The sequence below is a fragment of the Athene noctua genome, chromosome 13, assembly GCF_965140245.1.
Source record: "Athene noctua chromosome 13, bAthNoc1.hap1.1, whole genome shotgun sequence".
NCBI lineage: Eukaryota > Metazoa > Chordata > Aves > Strigiformes > Strigidae > Athene > Athene noctua.
In genome coordinates this window covers 14,903,702-14,922,463 of record NC_134049.1, presented here as the reverse complement: position 1 = coordinate 14,922,463, position 18,762 = coordinate 14,903,702, and the positions used below count along the sequence as shown (strand labels likewise).

At 55.6% G+C, this 18,762-nt stretch overlaps 1 protein-coding gene across 1 annotated transcript; it reads right to left on the bottom strand.

Annotated features, from left to right (window-relative positions):
* Positions 1 to 8,199: 8,199 nt before the first annotated feature.
* On the bottom strand, positions 8,200 to 18,527 carry NOX5 (NADPH oxidase 5). The gene is given in 15 exon segments (XM_074917317.1): positions 8,200 to 8,331; positions 8,602 to 8,768; positions 8,894 to 8,993; positions 9,173 to 9,257; positions 9,966 to 10,084; positions 10,604 to 10,648; positions 11,847 to 12,010; positions 13,040 to 13,172; positions 13,907 to 14,089; positions 14,430 to 14,605; positions 15,436 to 15,589; positions 16,056 to 16,290; positions 16,784 to 16,994; positions 17,815 to 17,965; positions 18,408 to 18,527. Coding segments are annotated over 15 exon segments (2,175 nt in total).
* Positions 18,528 to 18,762: the final 235 nt, after the last annotated feature.

Below are 18,762 nucleotides of genomic sequence, written 5' to 3'. Positions count from 1 at the left end.
CACCAGCCTCAGAGGCTTTTATATCCTGCAGACTCCCCGTGCTAAAATCCAGGTTTAAGGAGCTCCAGCTGGAAATGGTGGATTGACCTTCCACTGATTTTAAATTAACCGAGTCAGAAGACACTCAGTGAGTGTCTTAGTTACAGCATTATCTTCCTCACTCATTAACAGACCCGGGAAGGTATTTACTGGAGGCGAGGACTCGGCATTGCGACGACACCTTCAGCACTTTGCCCTGCGGTTGCAGAGCCTGGTCCTTTGGTTTTCTCTTCTCCAGTGCAAATACAGGAGAGCAGCCGGTGTGCGAAGTCTGGGAAAGAAGCAGCAGCAGAATGGGGGTGCATGTGTCACTCGGTGCATTACTGGGGTGCACTTGACTAACCAAGAAGGTCTATAAAAAGTGCTAAATTGGATGCCGATGTTGCATGAGCTGGTGAAGGTCGTATGCTTTAGGGACCTCTCAAACGTTGGGATTCTTGTGGCTTTGCAAAGCAGGAATAGTCTTAAAAGAATTATTCCCTTAGCTTGGCCCAAAGATTGTTTCCATGGCAATAAACACACATACACACCCCACTCCTTTGTCTAAGTTATTCATTAGTCTTATTTGTCACACACCGTGAAAACAAAATCATAGGGTAAAATGCAAAGAGATTTTAAGATAATGGAAGGTTATTGCCTTCCGCTGTTCCTCTTTGTGTGCAGAGGGAGCGTGCGACCGGAGCCAGCCGCGCCGAGAAATTTCCATTGCAAATGAGATCAAAATCCCACCAATGCTTTTGCATTCTTTGGCGGATGTAAAAGATCGAGCAGAATACATCCCTCTGCTCTCATGTACGAAGTTCTTGCAGTGCCGTACAGGAGGTATCATTAAATGAAAAAAAAATAAATTGACAGTTTCCTTCATTAAAAGGCGATAGTAAAAATAAGGGGTCTAGGTAAAACTTCAAGGTCCTGTCCTGCCTGCCCCACGCCAGTGTGGCGCGTTGACTGTCCCAGCTTGTTTTAAGTGCTGTTACGAGTCTGTCCAAAAGCAAATAGTGTCCTCAAAGTTTATTGTAAAGAAATATCACAGGTGCTCTTGTTCCAGCCCTGGAGAAGGGATTTCAGCAGAGGCCCCGTCTACTCTAATGCATTTAAATAGAGCTTAAAAGATGCGCTTCGCGTGCTAGAGTAAAAAATTTTACATTGCAATTATTATCTTGTTCCAGATTAGCTGCTGTGCCCTGCCTGCGAAATCCTTTCTTTCCGCCAGCCCAGTATCAAGCTCAGTTATTCTCCTTTCAGCCTCCTCCTGCACTGGGCTCTAAGCTGATGATTCATGTATTAATATGTGGTTATTAGATGACTCCTCTACCTCCACTGCTGCTATCTGTCTCTGGCAATGGAAGGAGGAAATGAATTCTTAAAACCTCAGGAACAAATAGTCCAGGCACGGAGATCAATCCTGCTCCCACTGACGTCAGTGGAAACATTTCCATTGGCTTCAATAGGGGCAGAATTAGTCCTATATATCAGATATTAACTTGATTTATAACCTCGCAAAACTCCGTGTAGCTGAAGGGAGAAAGCTGTATCTATTAAAAATAACTCGTGGGAATTAAGTGACTGTCAAAGTTATTTCTCTTTCGGGGGGGAAAAATCAACTGTTGGGGTTGTTGGTTGTGAACAGGGGGCTGCCTGTGATGTGGGGAGCATCCCAGCCCCTCTCAGCTGCTGCCTGCGCTGAGACCCCCAGCTCTGCAAGTGGGGCTGTAATGAGTTACTGCTCTTTAATTAACAACTCCGTCTCATCCATCTCCCTCCTCAAAAGCCGGGCGGGAGGGCAGCAGGGAATAGCATGGCTGCTGATGGCTTCTTGCTCCCCCCTGCCACGGGACGGTCCCCCACCCTCCTCTCTGCAGGGAATCCCGCTTTCAAAACAGTTTTTACTGCCTAAAAATACTTTATTTAATTCCGAATTTACCACTGTGGCCACACACGGTGCATTGAAGCAGCCGCGCTAGGCATTAGCAAAGCAAAGCCCCAAATATCCTCTGCTTATCACAGGACAAACTCTCCCTGGGCTTGTCACCCCCCCATCCTGGTGGCAATGGGGATGGAAACGGCAGCAGAGGGGGCACAAAAAAGCCCCGGTGCCCTTCCAAACCCGCCCCCCAGCCCCGTGGGTCACCCACCTGGCCGCAAACAACCCAGGACGGAGCCTGTATCAGCCCCTCCAACTGTGCCCAAGGAGCACCAACATCTAGGTGCTGCCACCTTAATTTGCAGGGCCCCCTCGTCCTCCTACACCCCATGGCCTGTCCCTGGCACCTCCTGCTCCTCAGTCCCCAGCTCCACCAGTTTGGGACCAGTTGTGCTGGGGACAATGTCCCCTCCCCGTGCAAAATTTCACACCCAAACTCCCAGCTCTGGAGTCTCACCCTGCCCTGCCAGGTAGAGGGACCAGAAAGACCCAGAATTCACCATTGGTCCTTCATTTCTCTAATTAGAAGCCACCAGCTAATGAGATATCATCCAAGCAAAATATTAGGAGTCGCATAATAATTATATCAATGAAATCAACAACAATTTAACAGCAAAGGTTAATTACATTTATTTAAAAATCTGATAGACAAAATGATGCTCAAACAGTTGGGCAGACTAATTGAAAGCTAATGTTGCTCCTAAATTGAATTTCAAATGAATTTTACATCCATAGTTCATTTTGCTAATTTCATTCCCTGTATCCTGTAATTTGTTGGCAGTGATTGATTACTTAAGTGAATAATATCTATGTACCAGGACCACTTAGTAATAGAATATGCCAAGTGTGATCATACTGTTAATAAATATAGTTCCTTTAAGTTCCCTCTCTGTCTGGATTTCGGAGGGACGCGATGCTGGGGGATCAAAGGGCTTTTGGCAGCTCTAAGCTCTTATTTTAGTTTCTTCTTAACAACAGGTTGCAAAACCCTTCCTGTTCCACCAGCAGCTGCCCCTTGCAGCCTTCCAGCAATATGAGTACCCAGCAGCTTTTCATCCTCTCTCAAACCCTCATTTTCATTTGTCAACAGATGAAAATTTACCTGCGGAGGGTTTGTCAGGGAATATTCTGCACGTGAGATTCTGTGCAGCACTTGCAGCCAGCCCTCTCCAGCCTGAAATGCAGCGCCCAGCCCCGGCCTGGTGACCCCTACACACCCCTGGCACCCTGACACCAAGACGTGGTGGCCCGAGGCTCAAGCACCCCTCAGGACCCCATCAATGGGGGCCAAATGCAGCGGAGCCCTGGCAAGCACTGCCACCTCTTCTCGGCATCACTGAAGCATCCGCTGCTGCGAGATGAATGCAATTATATCTTAATAAAATTTTAATACAGGGAATTATGCACTTTGCATCCAACCAACAATTAGCTGTTGCTATGCTACAGCCAGAGTGTAATCACAATAATGAAGCCAGCCAAGGGAAGGCATTAATCAGGAGGTGTATCATTAGCCAACCTCACCCCCTGCCTCCCCAGCTCCTGATTCAGAGCCTCCTGTTGCTTTCACATGAAAAACAACCCCAAAACAAAGTGAACCCCAGGTTTGGAGGGAGCGGCCCCTCTCTGGGCACCATTTCCCATCCCAGCCATGACTGGGTTTGGCCAAGTAGCCAAATCTGCCTGTACCCCACTGCTCCAGCACTGAAACCCTGTGAGCAGCAGCAATTCCCCCTCCCCAACTTCCACATCTTTTGATCATTTATTCCTTGGATCCGAAGGAAACATCCGATGAACCGGAGATGTGGGGGAAAATGGCAGCTGACGGAGCTTCTGCGGATGGAAGGGGAAGAAATTCATTAATTTTTCATCGCCGTAGCTGGGACGTGAGCAGCTCAGTATTCATCATGTCAGCAGTGACCTTGATGCTGCCTCCAGCCCCCCTTGGAGAGCGTTTCCCCACCATCTGCTGAGCAACCGCCTGCCCTCCTGCCCACCAGCGATGGAAAACATCCCGGGGTGGGAGCAAGTGCAGGCAGGCGGGTACCACTGAGCAGGCAGGGAGCAGGCAGCTGAAAGCCTGCAAGACGCTTGCACACTCCAGGGCAGTCAAACTACCTCCTGCAATCTGCACCCCTCCGGCACGTTGCAAGCCCCGAAACAAGAGAAGCAACCAAATTCCTCCTGATGAACCACACACCCGACTGCAAGAGGCTGGTGGTGTGTGTGCCGGCGGGCAGCTTGCCAGCTGCAGAGTGGCCCCACTGAACACCTTGGTGTCCCCAAACACCAATGCCTTCCTCTAAAGGGAAACAAAAAATCAAAGCCCACCTGGCTTGCGAGACCCTCCTACCCTTCAAAAGCACGGCTGCATGCTTCCCATCATGATGGCATCCTCCTTTCTTGGGTGTTTTGCACGATTTTCCCCCCAGTCCCTCTGCTTTTGGATGCCCTGGTGCCACGATGCTCAAAACGAGCTAAATTTGCTTTATTTTTTATTTTGGACATGCTGCAAGCATCAGAGCGCATCGGAACCCTGCAATTCAGCGGGGATGCGGAATGAAAATGATTATCAGCAGACACATAATGATTCATTCTGTTTATAATTGCTTCAAAATGTAGGGAGAGCGGGGAGATGTAATTAACTCTTCTTTATGATTGAGATGAGTGTGTTTTCCTCGGCCGCGTGACGCTGCCACATCCAGCCACAATTTTTTTCTGGCATCTTTGGCCACATGAATGCGTAAATGTATGCACAGGATTGGGAGCATGGTGGAAAGAGATCCCCAAAACACCACAAGTCCCTGGGCAGTGCAGGTATTTATTTCCCTGTAAGCCCTGGGAGGCTGCAGCTGTCCCGATTTCCCCTTGGTTGTGGCCAGCAGAATCTTACATCATCCCTTGATTGAAACAGCCCCTTAATTACAGCGATGCTGGTAAAAGGGCACCTTGGCCCACAGCCCAGAGGATCAGCCCATGGGTCTGGGGTCACTTCCAGGCTCCATCTCACAGCGTGGGTCTCTAGCAAAGACCCTGTGGGGGTTTGGTGTCTTCGGCCAAAGCTTGGAAGGGAGACGGAGCCGTGATGGGGAGCGCAGAGCTGAGGAGGGTTTGCAGAGCAGGCGGAAGGTGGGGAACACATCATCAGAGGGATGCAGTGGGATGAGGAGGAAAGGGGAGCCCCTCTCCCCTGCTGACGCTGCCGGAGGAGCTCAGTTCAGCGAGCTGTCCGACATTCCAATCCTGCTGCTCACTGGGGAGGCACGAAGCCCACATTAGCCAGGGTTAAAGAAAATGTGACACGACTTTGGGATCTTCACCCCGTGCTGTGTGTTCATGGGGCGTCGAGAGTTTGCCACTGTCTCTCCATCCATCACACGTCAGCCCAGGACGTCACCCAGAGGGGATCATTACCCAGCTCATCTATCACACTGTCGGAAGGAGATTCAGCCACAGAATTTATGTCATGGTCCCATGTCAAACAATTTCTCCTTCCTGGCTCCAGATTTTACCGTATCGCCAGAGCCAATTGCGCAGCCCCGCATCAGGCACTGATTCAGGATCAGTGAGAAGGGCGGTGCTCCCTGTGCCGGCTGCGCAGGGGGGGAGCGGATGGACACCACGGCCCAGGGGGTCCCGCTGTCACCCCAACAAACCCCCCAGCCCCCTGCAGCTCGTCTGCCCCATTGCCTCATGCAGGAGGGGCTGTGGCAGGACCTCACTGGTGTTGCAAGTAAAACAAGAGCGGGAATGTGCATGTCCCAGTTTCGGGGGTTTCTGCCTCACTCAGGCCGTGCCTGGAGAAGGCAGTGGAGAGGCAGCTCCCAGCACTGGGGACAAGGGGGCACCGTCCTGGGCTTCCTATGGTGCTGAGGCTTCTCATTGCCAGGGCAGGGCTTTTCTGGTTGAAACAAGTGCTCATGGGCAAACGTAGAGGCAAAACAAGGAGCACTGGATGCAATGATCCAGGATGGGGTTGGATGCTGTGGTGAGCCCAGGAAGGCAGCTGGGATCTGCTGCCCTGTAGCTGATGGCTGTGAGCAGTTGGTGCTGCAAATTGAGGCCTGTAACAATTAGTGATAAGAGGAGTGTCCCATTATACCTTCTGTGGTCATGTTGTACCCAGTTGTGTATATCTGGAAGTCTCAAAGCGGGGAATATTAAGAAATTCTTTTACCAAACAACATTTGACTTTGTATTTAACAAGGCCTGAGTGATTAAAATGTACAGAGAAAATATCCTAACCTTGAGAACAGATACACCTTGGGAGAAATGCTCAACCGAGGCAGATAAGAAAAAACAGCTTGGCTGGACAACAGAGTTGGGAAACATCTAAGAAGAAGAAATTGTCCTCAAAAGACTGTGACAATAAAAGAGAAAAAGTAGTAGGGGGGTAACTCCCCAAACCCCCGTGTGTGCATAGTGTAGTTCTGCAATGCCAGCACAATGTAAATGTAGTAGATAGGCAGAAAGATAGAGACTTCCTGGAAAATATATGAATATACACATCTTTAAGGTGTATAAAGGATGAACTTTTGGTTTAGCATGTGCACGTTAGGTGGAGTGATTCCCTGTGCATCCAGCGCTGTGATGCAGAACACCTGCCTTTGAAAACTTCAGACTGAGCCTGAGAGGGTTCTTTTGAGACCGAATTTACAGTAACAGTTTGAGCATGAAATCCCGGCCAAAATGGCCCCAGCAAGGAGGAGGGAGGGAGCAGGAGGGAAGCAAAGAGGCAGATGTGCGAGTGCCGAGGGGCAAGGCAGCACTGCTCCATAGCCCAGGGCACACTGAGGGCCACACCAGTCCCACTCGCCCCTCCAGTGGCCACCCAGTTGGCACCCATCCTGCACAGTGCGATGGTCCAGCAACCGCGAGGTGCAGGATGCCGGATGCTCCCAGCACCATGAGCTCCCACCGCACCGAGGGGTGCAATCCTGCCCCTCGGCACGGCTGGGTGCTCAGCACCTTCCCGGGGCGCAGGTCCCAGGGTGTGGGTCCCCCGGCACCCCTGCTGCACCCTGTCGTGCTGGCACCGGGCCCCTCCTCCAGCTCTCGCTGAGACTTCACTTTCCCCACAGGCACCTTTGCCACCAGCCGAGTGTGCCATCGACATTAATCTTTCCTTTTTAATACTTTTTTTTTCTCCCCACACAAAAGCACTTGCGTACGGCACAGGCAGGCCATAAAAGACCGTGTAAATCAGCAAAAGAGTGTCACACCAGCATTTTTGAACAGTGATGGGTCCCCACAGACCACTGCTGCTCCCAGCCAAGCACGGGGGCACCCCCAGACCCCCATCCCACCAGCCAGCCCGAGGTGGGGGGACTTCTGAGCCCTCTCTCCACCTCTAAAACATCAATTTTCCTGGTGCAAAAAAGAGGCCAGAAGTCCTTCTGCGCTGCAAAACGGGGCTGGGATGGAATGGGGACATGCTGCCAAATTATTTGTATTTTCAGAAAAAGGTTTGGGAGCCTCCGGAGAGGAGCAGCTGGAGGTGCTGGGGCTCCCCCGCGGTGCGGGCCCGGTCAGGGGGGGCCAGGGAGGGCCAGGCCAGCTCAGCCCTGGCCCCGGCCGGCTGCCACGGCCCTGGTTGCCGAGTCTGCAGTGCCCTCCTGTGGGCACCGCTCCGCGGGTGCAGGGCCTGTCCCCCGCCCCCCCGCCCCTAAAAAAAACCCCTGCAAGGTGGTTCAGGACCCGTCCCCCCATCTCAAAGCCCTGGAGGGTGATGCAAAACCCGTCCCACTCATCCCAAAGCCCTACAAGGTGGTTCAGGACCCATCCCCATCACCCCAAAAACCTTCAAGGTGAGGGAGGACTCGCCCCTCCAGCCCAAAACCCTGCAAGGTGGTTCAGGAACCATCCTCCCACCCCAAAACCCTGCAAGATGAGGGAGGACCTGTTCCCCCACCCTAAAACCCTACAACGTGGTTTAGGACCTGTCCCCCCCGCCCCAAAACACCGTAAAGATGGTTCAGGACCCGTGCCCCCGCCACAAAGTGCTCTGGGACTCTGGTTCTTCCCCCTCAAACCCCCTGCACAGATGCCCCTGGTCCCTGTCCCTCCACCCCGAAGCCCCACGGCCCAGCTCAGCCCCTTCCCCTCCCTCTGCATCCCCCCACACCCCCCAGCTCTGAGGGGGTGCAGCAGGATGCAGCCAGCGGAGCTCTTCACCCCGCACCAGGGCTGGGGGTTTGGAGGGGAGGGCAGGCAGCGGGGCGAGGGCATTTTCTTGCTGCTTAGAAATTTTCTTTGAAGAAGCGGAAGCCGAAGCGCTCACAGTGCACCCTGACGACTTTGGCAAGTGCTGGTGAGCCGCAGAAGAAGACGTGGACTTTCCCTCTCTTCTCTTCCGCCACTTTCCTGAATACCTGGGGGGCAGGGGATGAGGAGGGGGGGCACAGCCCGCTCCCACCCCAGCAACAGTCAGATCCCTGCCTGCTCTGGTCCCTGCCCACAAATCAGCCTGCCCATGTCCCCCACAGCACTTGCTTTCCCACAGGAGAGAGAAGGTATCCTGGATCTGGACATCCCAGCACATCTTCCTGCTCTGAAATGGGTTGTGGCCCCCTGCAAACAGCAGGTTTAGGGAGCACAGTTCCCTTTGTATGTGTGATTTGGGGCAGGGGGGAAGCCCTCACCTTGTTCCAGTCAGGGCGGCCAGGCTGGGTCCTGGTCCGCAGCCCCGTGATCGAGTCCCTCTGCTCCTTGGTGGCCAGCAGGTCCAGGGCCATCTGTAGCCCAATGGCCTTCATATCGTTCTTGCTGAGGGCCGACGTCATGTACATATGCATCTCCAAAAACCGCCCTGGGGGTTCAAGGGGAGCCGGGCTGCAGACAGGGGAGTGGTCCAGCCCCTCACCGTGCCCACTCGGGTCAGGTCAGGCTCTGCCAGGGGGTGATGGGGAGGTCAGGGGGGTGCCCCCTGTTCACCTTCTGGCTCCTGCTCAGCCTGCTCCATCTCCAGCTTGGTTAACAGGCTGATGAACCACTCAAAGTGCTTCTGGTCCCGGTTTATCCAGATAAAATCAACCTGGAAAGGCCACAGCAGCTGCGGTGTTGGAGCTGGGGGCCAAATCCAGCCACCCACCTCCCCAGACCTCCCAGAGGGGGACGTATGATCGTGGGCTCTCCCCCCTCATCCCCCCAGGAACCTGCAGCCCATCCCCAGGGTAAATCTTGGTCCCGCAGCCCCCCTCCGCCTTCTCCCACCTTCCGGAGTGTCATCTCCTTGTCCCGCAGGTCCTCGCACCATGAGTAGTGGCAGCTGGGGCAGCTCTGCTTTCTCTGGCGGTACCTGCGCGGGCAGACGCAGCCCTGCCTGCCCCACTGCCTGCAGCCCTCAGACCCCAGCAGACCTTTGCAGGGCCACCCCGAGCACCTGTTTGGCCCCCAGCTCTGGAAAAACATCCCAAGGTGGGAGCAAGTGCAGGCAGGCAGGTACTGCTGAGCAGGTAGGGAGCAGGCAGCTGAAAGCCTGCAAGATGCTTGCACGCTCCGGGCTAGCCAAACTACCTCCTACAACGTGCACCCCTCTGTCATGTTGCAAGCCCCAAAACAAGAGGAGCAACCAAATTCTTCCTGACGAACCACACGCCCAACTGCAAGAGGCCAGCGGCATGCGTGCCAGGGGGCAGCTGGACACCTCAATGTCCCCAAACACCAACACCTTCCTCTAAAGGGAAATGAAAACTCAAAGCCCACTCGGCTTGCGAGACCCTCCCACCCTTTGATAGCATAGCTGCGTGCTTCCCATCAGGGTGGCGTGCCCCTTTCTTGGGTGTTTTGGAGTAGAAACCCCTGGGGACACCGCGGGAGCACCCAGCTGTGGCTGTACATTGCGAGTCCCAGGGTTGGAAGTGAGAAGAGCCAACTTAGAGGCGTTGAGGACGCATCTACCATGGCAGACATCATGTTTTGTGCCTCCCAAAGCCACGTCACCGCTCGTCTTGGGCTCTGCCGGCGCAGCCACGGCCTGAACTGCCACAGCAGCACGAACCTGTGCATGATGCTCTGCAAAATGGAGGCAAAGGGGGTGATGCCGATGCCTGCGCCAATGAGCACAGCGTGCTCCGAGGTGAAGATCCGCCGCGTCGGGGTCCCATAGGGGCCATCAATGTAGCACTAGGAGAGACAAGAAACTTGGAGAGAGATCCAGCAGCCCTGGGGTACTCAAACAACGCTTTGGCTGTGGAGAGGAGCAGGGTTTGTGCACAAAGGGGGCTGTGGAGCCCGGGCAGAGATTGGGGTCTGGTGTAGGAGTTTTGTGGGAGCAAAGGAAGAGAAGGATGGGGCGGGCAGGAGCATGACAGCCTCCGGCAGCACAGGGTTTGCATCAGCCCCATCAGGACCCTCCATGCACATGGGGTGTCTGGGGACACATGTGGAGTGACCAGGTGCACGCATGGGGTGACTGGGGACATGTGGCATGGCTGGGGACATGGCTGGGGTGGCCAGAGACACGCATGCAGCAACTGGGCACATGCATGGAGTGACCAGGCACATGTCTGGGGTAACCAGAGACACATGTGGGGCAGCCAGGGACATACGTGGGGGTGACTGGGCACGCATGTGGGTGCCCCCCGGGGATGGCGAGCACAGCCCATCTCACTGGACCTGCAGAAGGCCCGATGTGTCCCTCACCTTGATGCTGCAGAGCCGATGGGTGGCCCCCAGGCTGGCGGAGACCTGTGAGGTAAAGAGAGCAGCGACCATCTCCTCCCCACCCCTGACCCCCTCTGACAGCTCATGCTGGACCTGCTTGTTCCCCAGGTTTGGTATTGGGGTGACTTTTTCCAGCTGGGTTGATCCAGACTGCACACAAGCTGCTTGAGCCAAGCCCAGCGCTGTGCCCGCACCTCTGGTGGGACACTCCAGGAATGTGTCACCTGATAATCAGTTTGAGTATTGATTAAAAAGGCAATTATCCAAATCCCAGCACAAACTGGGGAGTGAATAAGAGGTTTCCAAGGACCACTCGGATGGTGGGAGCAGGCGTGGGGAACCTCTGCTCATCAGGGAACAGATAAAAGGGTAAGGGCACCGGAGAGAGAAACTCATTAAAAGCGGTGCATGTAAATTCATTATCTGCAAGGGCTGCTCCTCCAGCCAGACAGAATCAATATCCTCAAACCTTTTCATGTTGGGGGATAAAAGCCACTAACTGTGGCTCTCAGCATCCTGGCATTGCCATGATTTATATTTGAGAAGTTTCTTTTTTTTTAAAGAGCTTTTTTTATGAGCTTTAGCCCACTTGGGATGGAAGCGATGCTTCCCCTCCTTTTTCATGTTGGTTCTCTGGCCATTGCTGTGGTGATGAGAGCAGAGACACTCCCCCCTCCCCACCCCGCTGCCCTCGGGGAGCTCAGGGACCTCAGTGGCGCTGGGTGAGGGTGGGAGATGGTGCTCACCCCCCCCGCCGGTGGGTCCTCCTCTCCAGGGGCAGCAGCTCCAGCAGCTTTGTACGACATCAGCTGAACAGCTCCGTCCCTGCCGGTGGGCACGGCCCCCTGCTCCAAGCATGCCTGGCTGCAGAGACCCTCCTGGAAGCCAAAGGCCAAAGAATCGCTGGTTGGGATGCCCACAGGCATCTGATGTCCCATCCCTCAGGGCCACATGGCCTCGGCAGAGCCCCCAAGGTGACACCAGTACCTCACAGGGAATGTGCACCACGAGCGATACCCCAGCACGCAGCTGAAAGCCGGGGTGAGCCCAGGGGGAGCCACTCAGCAGAGAGCATCCAGCCCAGACCCGGCCTCACTTCTGGGCTGTTTTGGAGTTGGCCAGAGTGCTCTGCACATGCCAGATGAGGCCATCGGCCTGAGGAACTCCATGGGGACATTGCAGGGGGGTCCTCAGCTTGGCAAAGCCATCATCTCGCCAAAACCTAAGCCCAGTCCTCACCAACCTGCGCCCAGTGCTGGCACCTCTTCTTCCTCAGGCTCCTGCTGAGCGGTTTCAGCTCCAGGTTGGGAAATTCAGGCTGCTGGAAGTATTCGTATAGCTTGTTGGTCCACTGGCCCAGCGACCTGATGTGCAGCCAGAAGGTCTCTGCAGGGTGAAGCAGAGCAGTGGATGGGTATCCTACGTCAGGACCCGCTCCGCAGCCCCAGCACCGCATAGATCCAGCACCGGCAGCACACCAGCATGGGGCTTGCTCTGATAGCTGTGTGAAGCCCAAATCCCAAAATCTTGGGCACCTGTGGGGCTAGAGAGTGCATTTGGTTAGTGTTTGGTCCCCACGCCTTGCTTGAAATAAACTGAGTATGTGATTTTAGACAGAGTTTATGTGCTGGTGGAGATGGAGGTAGGTGAGTTGAGGCATATATTGTGGCCAGCAGGGACAGGGAAGGGATCTCACCCCTGTACTCAGCACTGGTGAGGCTGTGATTTCTGATTTCACCTTGAACCTTGGTTTCTGTGTTCAGTTTTGGGCCCCTCACTACAAAAAGGCCATTGAATGACTCGAGCGTGTCCAGAGAAGGGCAACGGAGCTGGTGCAGGGTCTGGAGCACAGGTCTGATGGGGAGCGGCTGAGGGAACTGGGGGGGTTTAGTCTGGAGAAGAGGAGGCTGAGGGGAGACCTCATCGTCCTCTACAGCTCCCTGAAAGGAGGGTGCAAAAACGGGGGATGAGACTCTTGAACCAAGGAACAAGCGACAGGACAAGAGGGAATGGCCTCAAGCTGCGCCAGGGCAGGGTCAGGCTGGCTCTGAGGAAGGATTTCTTCCCAGAAGGGGTTGTTGGGTGTTGGAATGGGCTGCCCAGGGCAGGGGGGGAGTCTCCATCCCTGGAGGTGTTGAAGAGTCGGGTTGACCCAGCGCTGAGGGATCTGGTGGAGTTGAGAAAGGTCAGTGTGAGGGTCATGGTTGGACTGGATGATCTTCAAGGGCTTTTCCAACCAAGATGATTCTGTGATTCTGTGAAGACACACTGCCCTGCTCCATGGGCGTGGACACCTCTTTGCGTGACCCTCAGAGGGGACCCAGCTGCCTTGACAAGGCTCATGCAATGCAAAACATCACCCCAGTGACTCAAAACACCCCAGTGATGCAAAACAAGCGACGGATCAGCCATCACCTTGCTGCTCGGGGGCGCTGCTGATGGTGAAGGGGTGCCACTCGTAGCTGGCGATGGCTGGGATATTCAGGTAGACGTAGTCTCCGGGCTTGTAGTGGAAAAACTGTGGCCTCTCGATCACGAGGTGAGTCACCTAGGGGAAAGGGAGAAGCTGGGAGCAGCCAGCAGGCACCTCACACCAGTCAGTCTCCACTGGGTGGTTTCCCTGCAGCCCACGAGCACCCAGGTTTGTGCCTCCCCTTTTGAGCACAGCCAGGACAAGATAGACTTACAGCTTTGACCTGAGAGAGGGGTTTATTCTCCTATTTTCTGCCCAGCTTCACTACCAAACAAAAATCTCATTCAGGGCTGGGCTCAAACAATATTTTTTTCAGAGAAATTAAGAGTCAAAATGGTTTTCACTTTGTCTCCAGTTGTTGTATGAGTTTAATTTTTTTTTTTTACTTGAAAAATAGGCAAAAATTTGAAATGAAATTATGGCTTGAAAATTTAAAAATTGCTGCCACCTCTTGCTGCAAACATTTACCAGTGCAGCCCAAAGCAACCCAAACCTGCATCTTTTCCATATAAGCTGTTGATTGTCCCCTCCCTCCCACACATGACTGAGGGAGCACCCCCCTTCCAGATGTGCAGACACATTGGGGCCATCCCCCCCTTCCATGTCCCCCTATTCCTACTTTCCCCCTGTGCCCTATAACTGGCACCATCACTTGCAAAGTGCTTTTCACAAAACTGCAAGTGCGTTGCAGGTATTAAAGGTATTTCTGAGCACTGGAGCATCTTTTCTCTGGCTCTCAAAAGAGGAGAGCATCAGAACGGAGGTGGGAAGGGGCACAAAGACACCTGCCCCCCCTGGCAGGTGCTGACCTTGGAGGGGAGCAGGTTGACCTCCACGATGCACAGCCCCCCCGCATGCCGCCAAGCCAAGCCGAGCACCTTCTCCATCACAAAGAGGCAGCCGGGAACCACAAACCACTTCCAGAAGTGGGGGCCATGGAGGATGAGGAGGGTCCATATGAAGATGTAGGAGAGGTGGGTCCAGTAGAAGACCTGTGGGCAGAAAGGGACTGCCAGTGTGGGGCTCAGTGTGAACCAAAACTGGTGGAGCCAAGCTGTGTTTTGTGGCGAGGCCGTGCTGGGGCATACCCATGGACAAAGGCGACCTAAATGATGGAGAAAAGCACAGAAACCCTAAAACTGCAAATCTGAGGAGTGGGGGGGTATCTAAGGGAGGTATTGGGGGCACCACGCCAGCTCAGGAGCTCTCCCCCACCCATGGGGCAGCACCCAGATGGGCACCCCCCTGCCAGACCCTGGCCCCACTCCCCCCACTCCCCAAACCAGAGCAGATTTGGCACCGTTGGGGTGACCCTGCTCTGGCAGGACCCACCTCGAAGTGGCCACTCCGTCGGACGCAGGGGCTGGAGAAGGCCAGCATGGTGGCCAGCAGGGCCTGGAGGGCCAGCCCCGTCTGCGAGGCTGTGCCTCCCAGGCCCCCCACGCCGGGCCGGGCCCGCAGGAGGTACTCGGTGAGGCCGTGGCACCCATCCTGCCGCGCCAGCCTGCCTGGGCACACACACCGTCACGGCGGGGCACCTGCAGCACCCACCCGCACGCACTCAGGTTTCTGCTGCACTCACCAAACTCTTGCCTATTTTTTTTTAAACTATAAAGTGGACGTTTTGGAAAACATTTGGATTTGTCCTTTCCTGAGCCCGTTTTTGGACTCAATGCCATGGCAAGGGGGGGTGGGGGGTGGGCATTTTGCACGAGGTGGGGGTAGTACAAGCAGACATGCTCCCCCGATGCGGGGGGGTCCGGCCCTGGCACTCTACCGTGGGGCGAGGCGGGCCGTGGGGCGCAGGGCTGTGGGGTTGGGGGGCTCAGAGCCCACTGGGGAGCTGCGGGGGGGAGCGTGGGAGCCCTTCTCTGCCCGGCTGGGAGGCCGCTAGAGGGGGATAACAGACAGCAGCACAGACTGCGCGGCGCCCAGCGCACCCTCGGGCTGCTTGCACCCTTCCTGCGGCTTCGCAGTTCCCCCCTACGCGGGCGTGTGCACCCCGCTCCAGACCTTACATCCCACTCCCGGGACATCTGCATCCTTCCTGGACATAAGCATCCCCGCCCTAGGGACATCTGCATCCCCCCAGGTCATCTGCATCCCCCCGCCGGGGCCCAGGCCCGGCCCCCGCAGCTTTTCAGCAGCGCTGCACTTTCTGCCGAGCCGAAGCTGTGTTGTGGGTCATGCCCCTGCCACCGAGGGGCATTTTCTGCCCCAGCAGAGGGACAGGAAGGGGGGAACCCACCCCAGGGTTGCCGGGGTGTGTTAGAGCAGGTGTCACCCGATAAACCCATGGCAGCCAAAGGGTCTCCCCGGCCTGGGAGCTGCTACTTACTGAAGTTGGCGACGTGGGCACCCGTGTGAACGGCTGCCAGCACCAGCACCACGTACCCCACGAGCTGGTGGAAAACAACGTGCTGGTCCAGTGGCAAAACCTTGGCAATGGGGGTAGCACGCAGCCAGGTCAGGCACCTCCGCAGCATCAGCACCTCCGGGAGAGGGAGAGGGGTAGTTGGGGATGCCAGGGGGCAATTGGAGATGTTGGGGGGTGATTGGAGATGCCAGGAGGCAATCAGAGATGTAGAGGGACAACTGGAGGTGTTGGGGGGACAATCAGAGATGTTGAGGTGCAGTTGGAGGTCTTGGGGGGGACATTTGGAGATGTAGGGGGGGCAGTTGGAGGTGTTTGCTGGGGGGCTCAGTCAGGGGCTGGTCCCCTGGGGCTCCAGAGTCAGGTCCCCACTAGTACAGGGTGTCACAGCCAGGAGAGCACCCAGAGGCCAAAATCAAGGAGCCAGATGCAGGGTGCCATGAGTGCCCTTGTCCACCACAGCTCACCACTTCCCTGACCCCTTATTTCCATCAAATTCATCAGAGCAGACTCTAAATGTGACTCTGAACACCCCGGGTGTGTCCCCCCCACAGCTCAGCACCCTCCCGGGGCCCGGCACTCACTGCCAGGAGGGCACAGTTGAAGTTGAGGCACTGCCCACAGCCCCGGGCCACGGCCACCCACCCGCCGAGGCCGGCGTGCCACAGGGCGCCCAGGGCAAAGAGCAGCAGGTTGAGGCCGGTGTAGCCCCCCAGGCAGGCGAGCTTGCCATGGTGGTTGTGCCAGTAGTCCCAGGTCAGGTGCCGTGGCCGGCAGCTCCTTGCTGGAGGCAACGGGGGCTTCAGCCAGCTCGCTGCACTGTGGACAAAGGCACCCGGTGGCTACTTATCCAGAGAAAGGGGGAAGCTGGGCCCATCCTGCAGCCAGGCTGGCACCCAGCTCTGTATACATGCCCTGCTCCCAGCATGGCATCATCCTGCACCCGTCCCAGCACCCATCTCAACACCATCCTTGCACCCATCCCTGCATCTAAGCCCTGCACCCAGTGTGGCATCATCCTGCACCCATCCCAGCACCCATCATCACAGCACCATCCCTGCATCTGAGCCCTGTACCCAGTATGGCATCACCCCTGCACCCATCCCAGCACCATCCCAGCACCCCACAGAGCACCATAAGGCACCTGAGTTGCCCCCAGTGCTGGCCAAGCACCTCATGGCCTGGACACCCCACAAGAGCCTTAACGAGACCATAAACCCCATGGTTTTCCCTCCACGAGGGAGAAAAAAAGGTGCTTGCACGGGAACCCGGAGCCCCTGAGGCTGCCAGAGGGACCTGCCGGGGCAACTACCTGATGGTCAGGTTCTCCATGACCTCTGGGAAACCCTCCAGCTCCTCCTTGAGCTCCTCGAAAGTGATGGAGCCACTGCGGTCCTTGTCGGCAGCCTCGAAGAGCGCGAGGGTGAGATCTGCCAGCCGCTCCTCGGGCAGGGCGATCGCGCTCTCCCGTAGGCACCACCCCAGCACCACACGCAGCTCGTCCGGGTCGATGGAGCCGCTGCCTGCGAGTGGGAACCACGACGGGTCGGAGCAGGGGCTCCCCAGACGCTGCTGCGCCCTGACAACCCCACGGTTTCACCTTCATCTTGCACCTTTAACCCAGAAATTGCCTCCCTTCCTCACCTGTGGGATCTGCCCAGCCAGAGCAGGATCGGGCCACTGCTCGTAAACCCCAAAACTCATGGATTTAAAAATAAAAGTGACCGAATGGGCAGTTTACCTGCGGCTGTGGCAGCATCGCTCGCTGGCGAAGCGATGCAGATGCACTTACCTGGCAGCTAGGCAAAGAGCAAACCAGACAGGTGAGAGGCTGGGCCCTCAGTTCCTTGGCCAGCTTTTTATGCCCAAGCAGGTCAGAGCAGGAAAAGCAGCTCAAGAAGAGCTTTGCTTTTGTTATTTCCAGCTTTCCCAGCCAAAGGATGGAGAGCACCGGGATTCACAGATAGCAACAGGATCAAGATATTTGATATCTGAGTGGAGTGGAGATGGCTCCTCTCCACGGCCAAGGGTGAAAGTGCTTTGTGGGAAATCCTGACACGTGGTCGGTTTAATTGCTGGTTTTCAGATGGATTTTTGATGCTTTCAGCATGGGACGAAGGCAGCGGTGTTATGCCAGACACACATTTACCTTTCACGAAGTTCAAGCAACGAGGACCCACCTACCCCAACACCCAGCTGCACTTAAACTATGAGAGGAAGTGACGCCAGCAACGAAGCCCAACGGTGATGCCCACGCTGGGATGCTCAGCGAGAGCCATGCTGCCTTGCAAATCAGAGCTTTGGTCAAAAAATTACAAATTAATCTCTTCTTTGTCATCTTACCATCCACATCATAAACCTGGAAGAGGAACCTCAGCTTGTCCATCTCATTTCCATGCACAAGCAGGCTCAGGGCTTTCAGCAGCTCCTCCAAACTAATGGTCCCGCTCCCGTCCGTGTCGAACAGCGTGAAGAACCTCTCGGCAAAGAAGGACTGTGGGGAGGGGGACAAACGCGCTCACACAGCAGCGGGATGCTCTCCGCCAGCTGAGTCACGATGCTGCAAACACAGCTCTTGCCACTGGCAACGCAAATCGCCCGGCAAAAGCTGAGAGTCATGGGGACAGCCCAAAAACGGGAGGGAGGAATAAAGGCTTGAGGGTCTTTTAGCAGGGGTGTGTTGGCACCACAGCCGGAGGGAAGCCTTGGGGACACAGGATGGGGTGGCAGGCAGCTGGGAGGGAATATTCACTGGGAATAGCCAAGGGTGTTCAAAGAAGAGTGGAAATCTGATTGATTTTCCATTTTGGGCTAGGTTTCTCTTTCCCTCTCACACGCATCATCATGCAATTCTGTTTTTAAGCTTAATTTTCTCTAAGTACACTAAGAGGCACAGCTGCCCAGAGAAGGGGACCCCGGGCCAGCGCTGCACTCACCTCCTTCACTTGCAGAGCAGTTTTGAACTCTTCCATGTCGATTTCTTTGTCATCCCCCGCAATGTTCCCAAACTGCTTTGTCACCCACCGCAGCCACTCCGCGTCCTCGGCCACGCTCATGGTGCAGGAACCTGCAGCAGCCCCAAGTAACACCCCCCTGTAGCCTTCAAAAGCTGCTTTTTTACTGTTCCCGCCACATTTTCACCACGGCAGAGCAAAGGGGCAGCTGCTCTCATCCCTCACCTGAGCTGGGTCCCAGCAGAGGCCACCCCAGGCTGAGCCAGGATTTGGGCAGCAGCAATGACAAGTCTGAGGAGGAAATGCCCATGTGCCGAAGAAACGAGCTGCCGAGTCC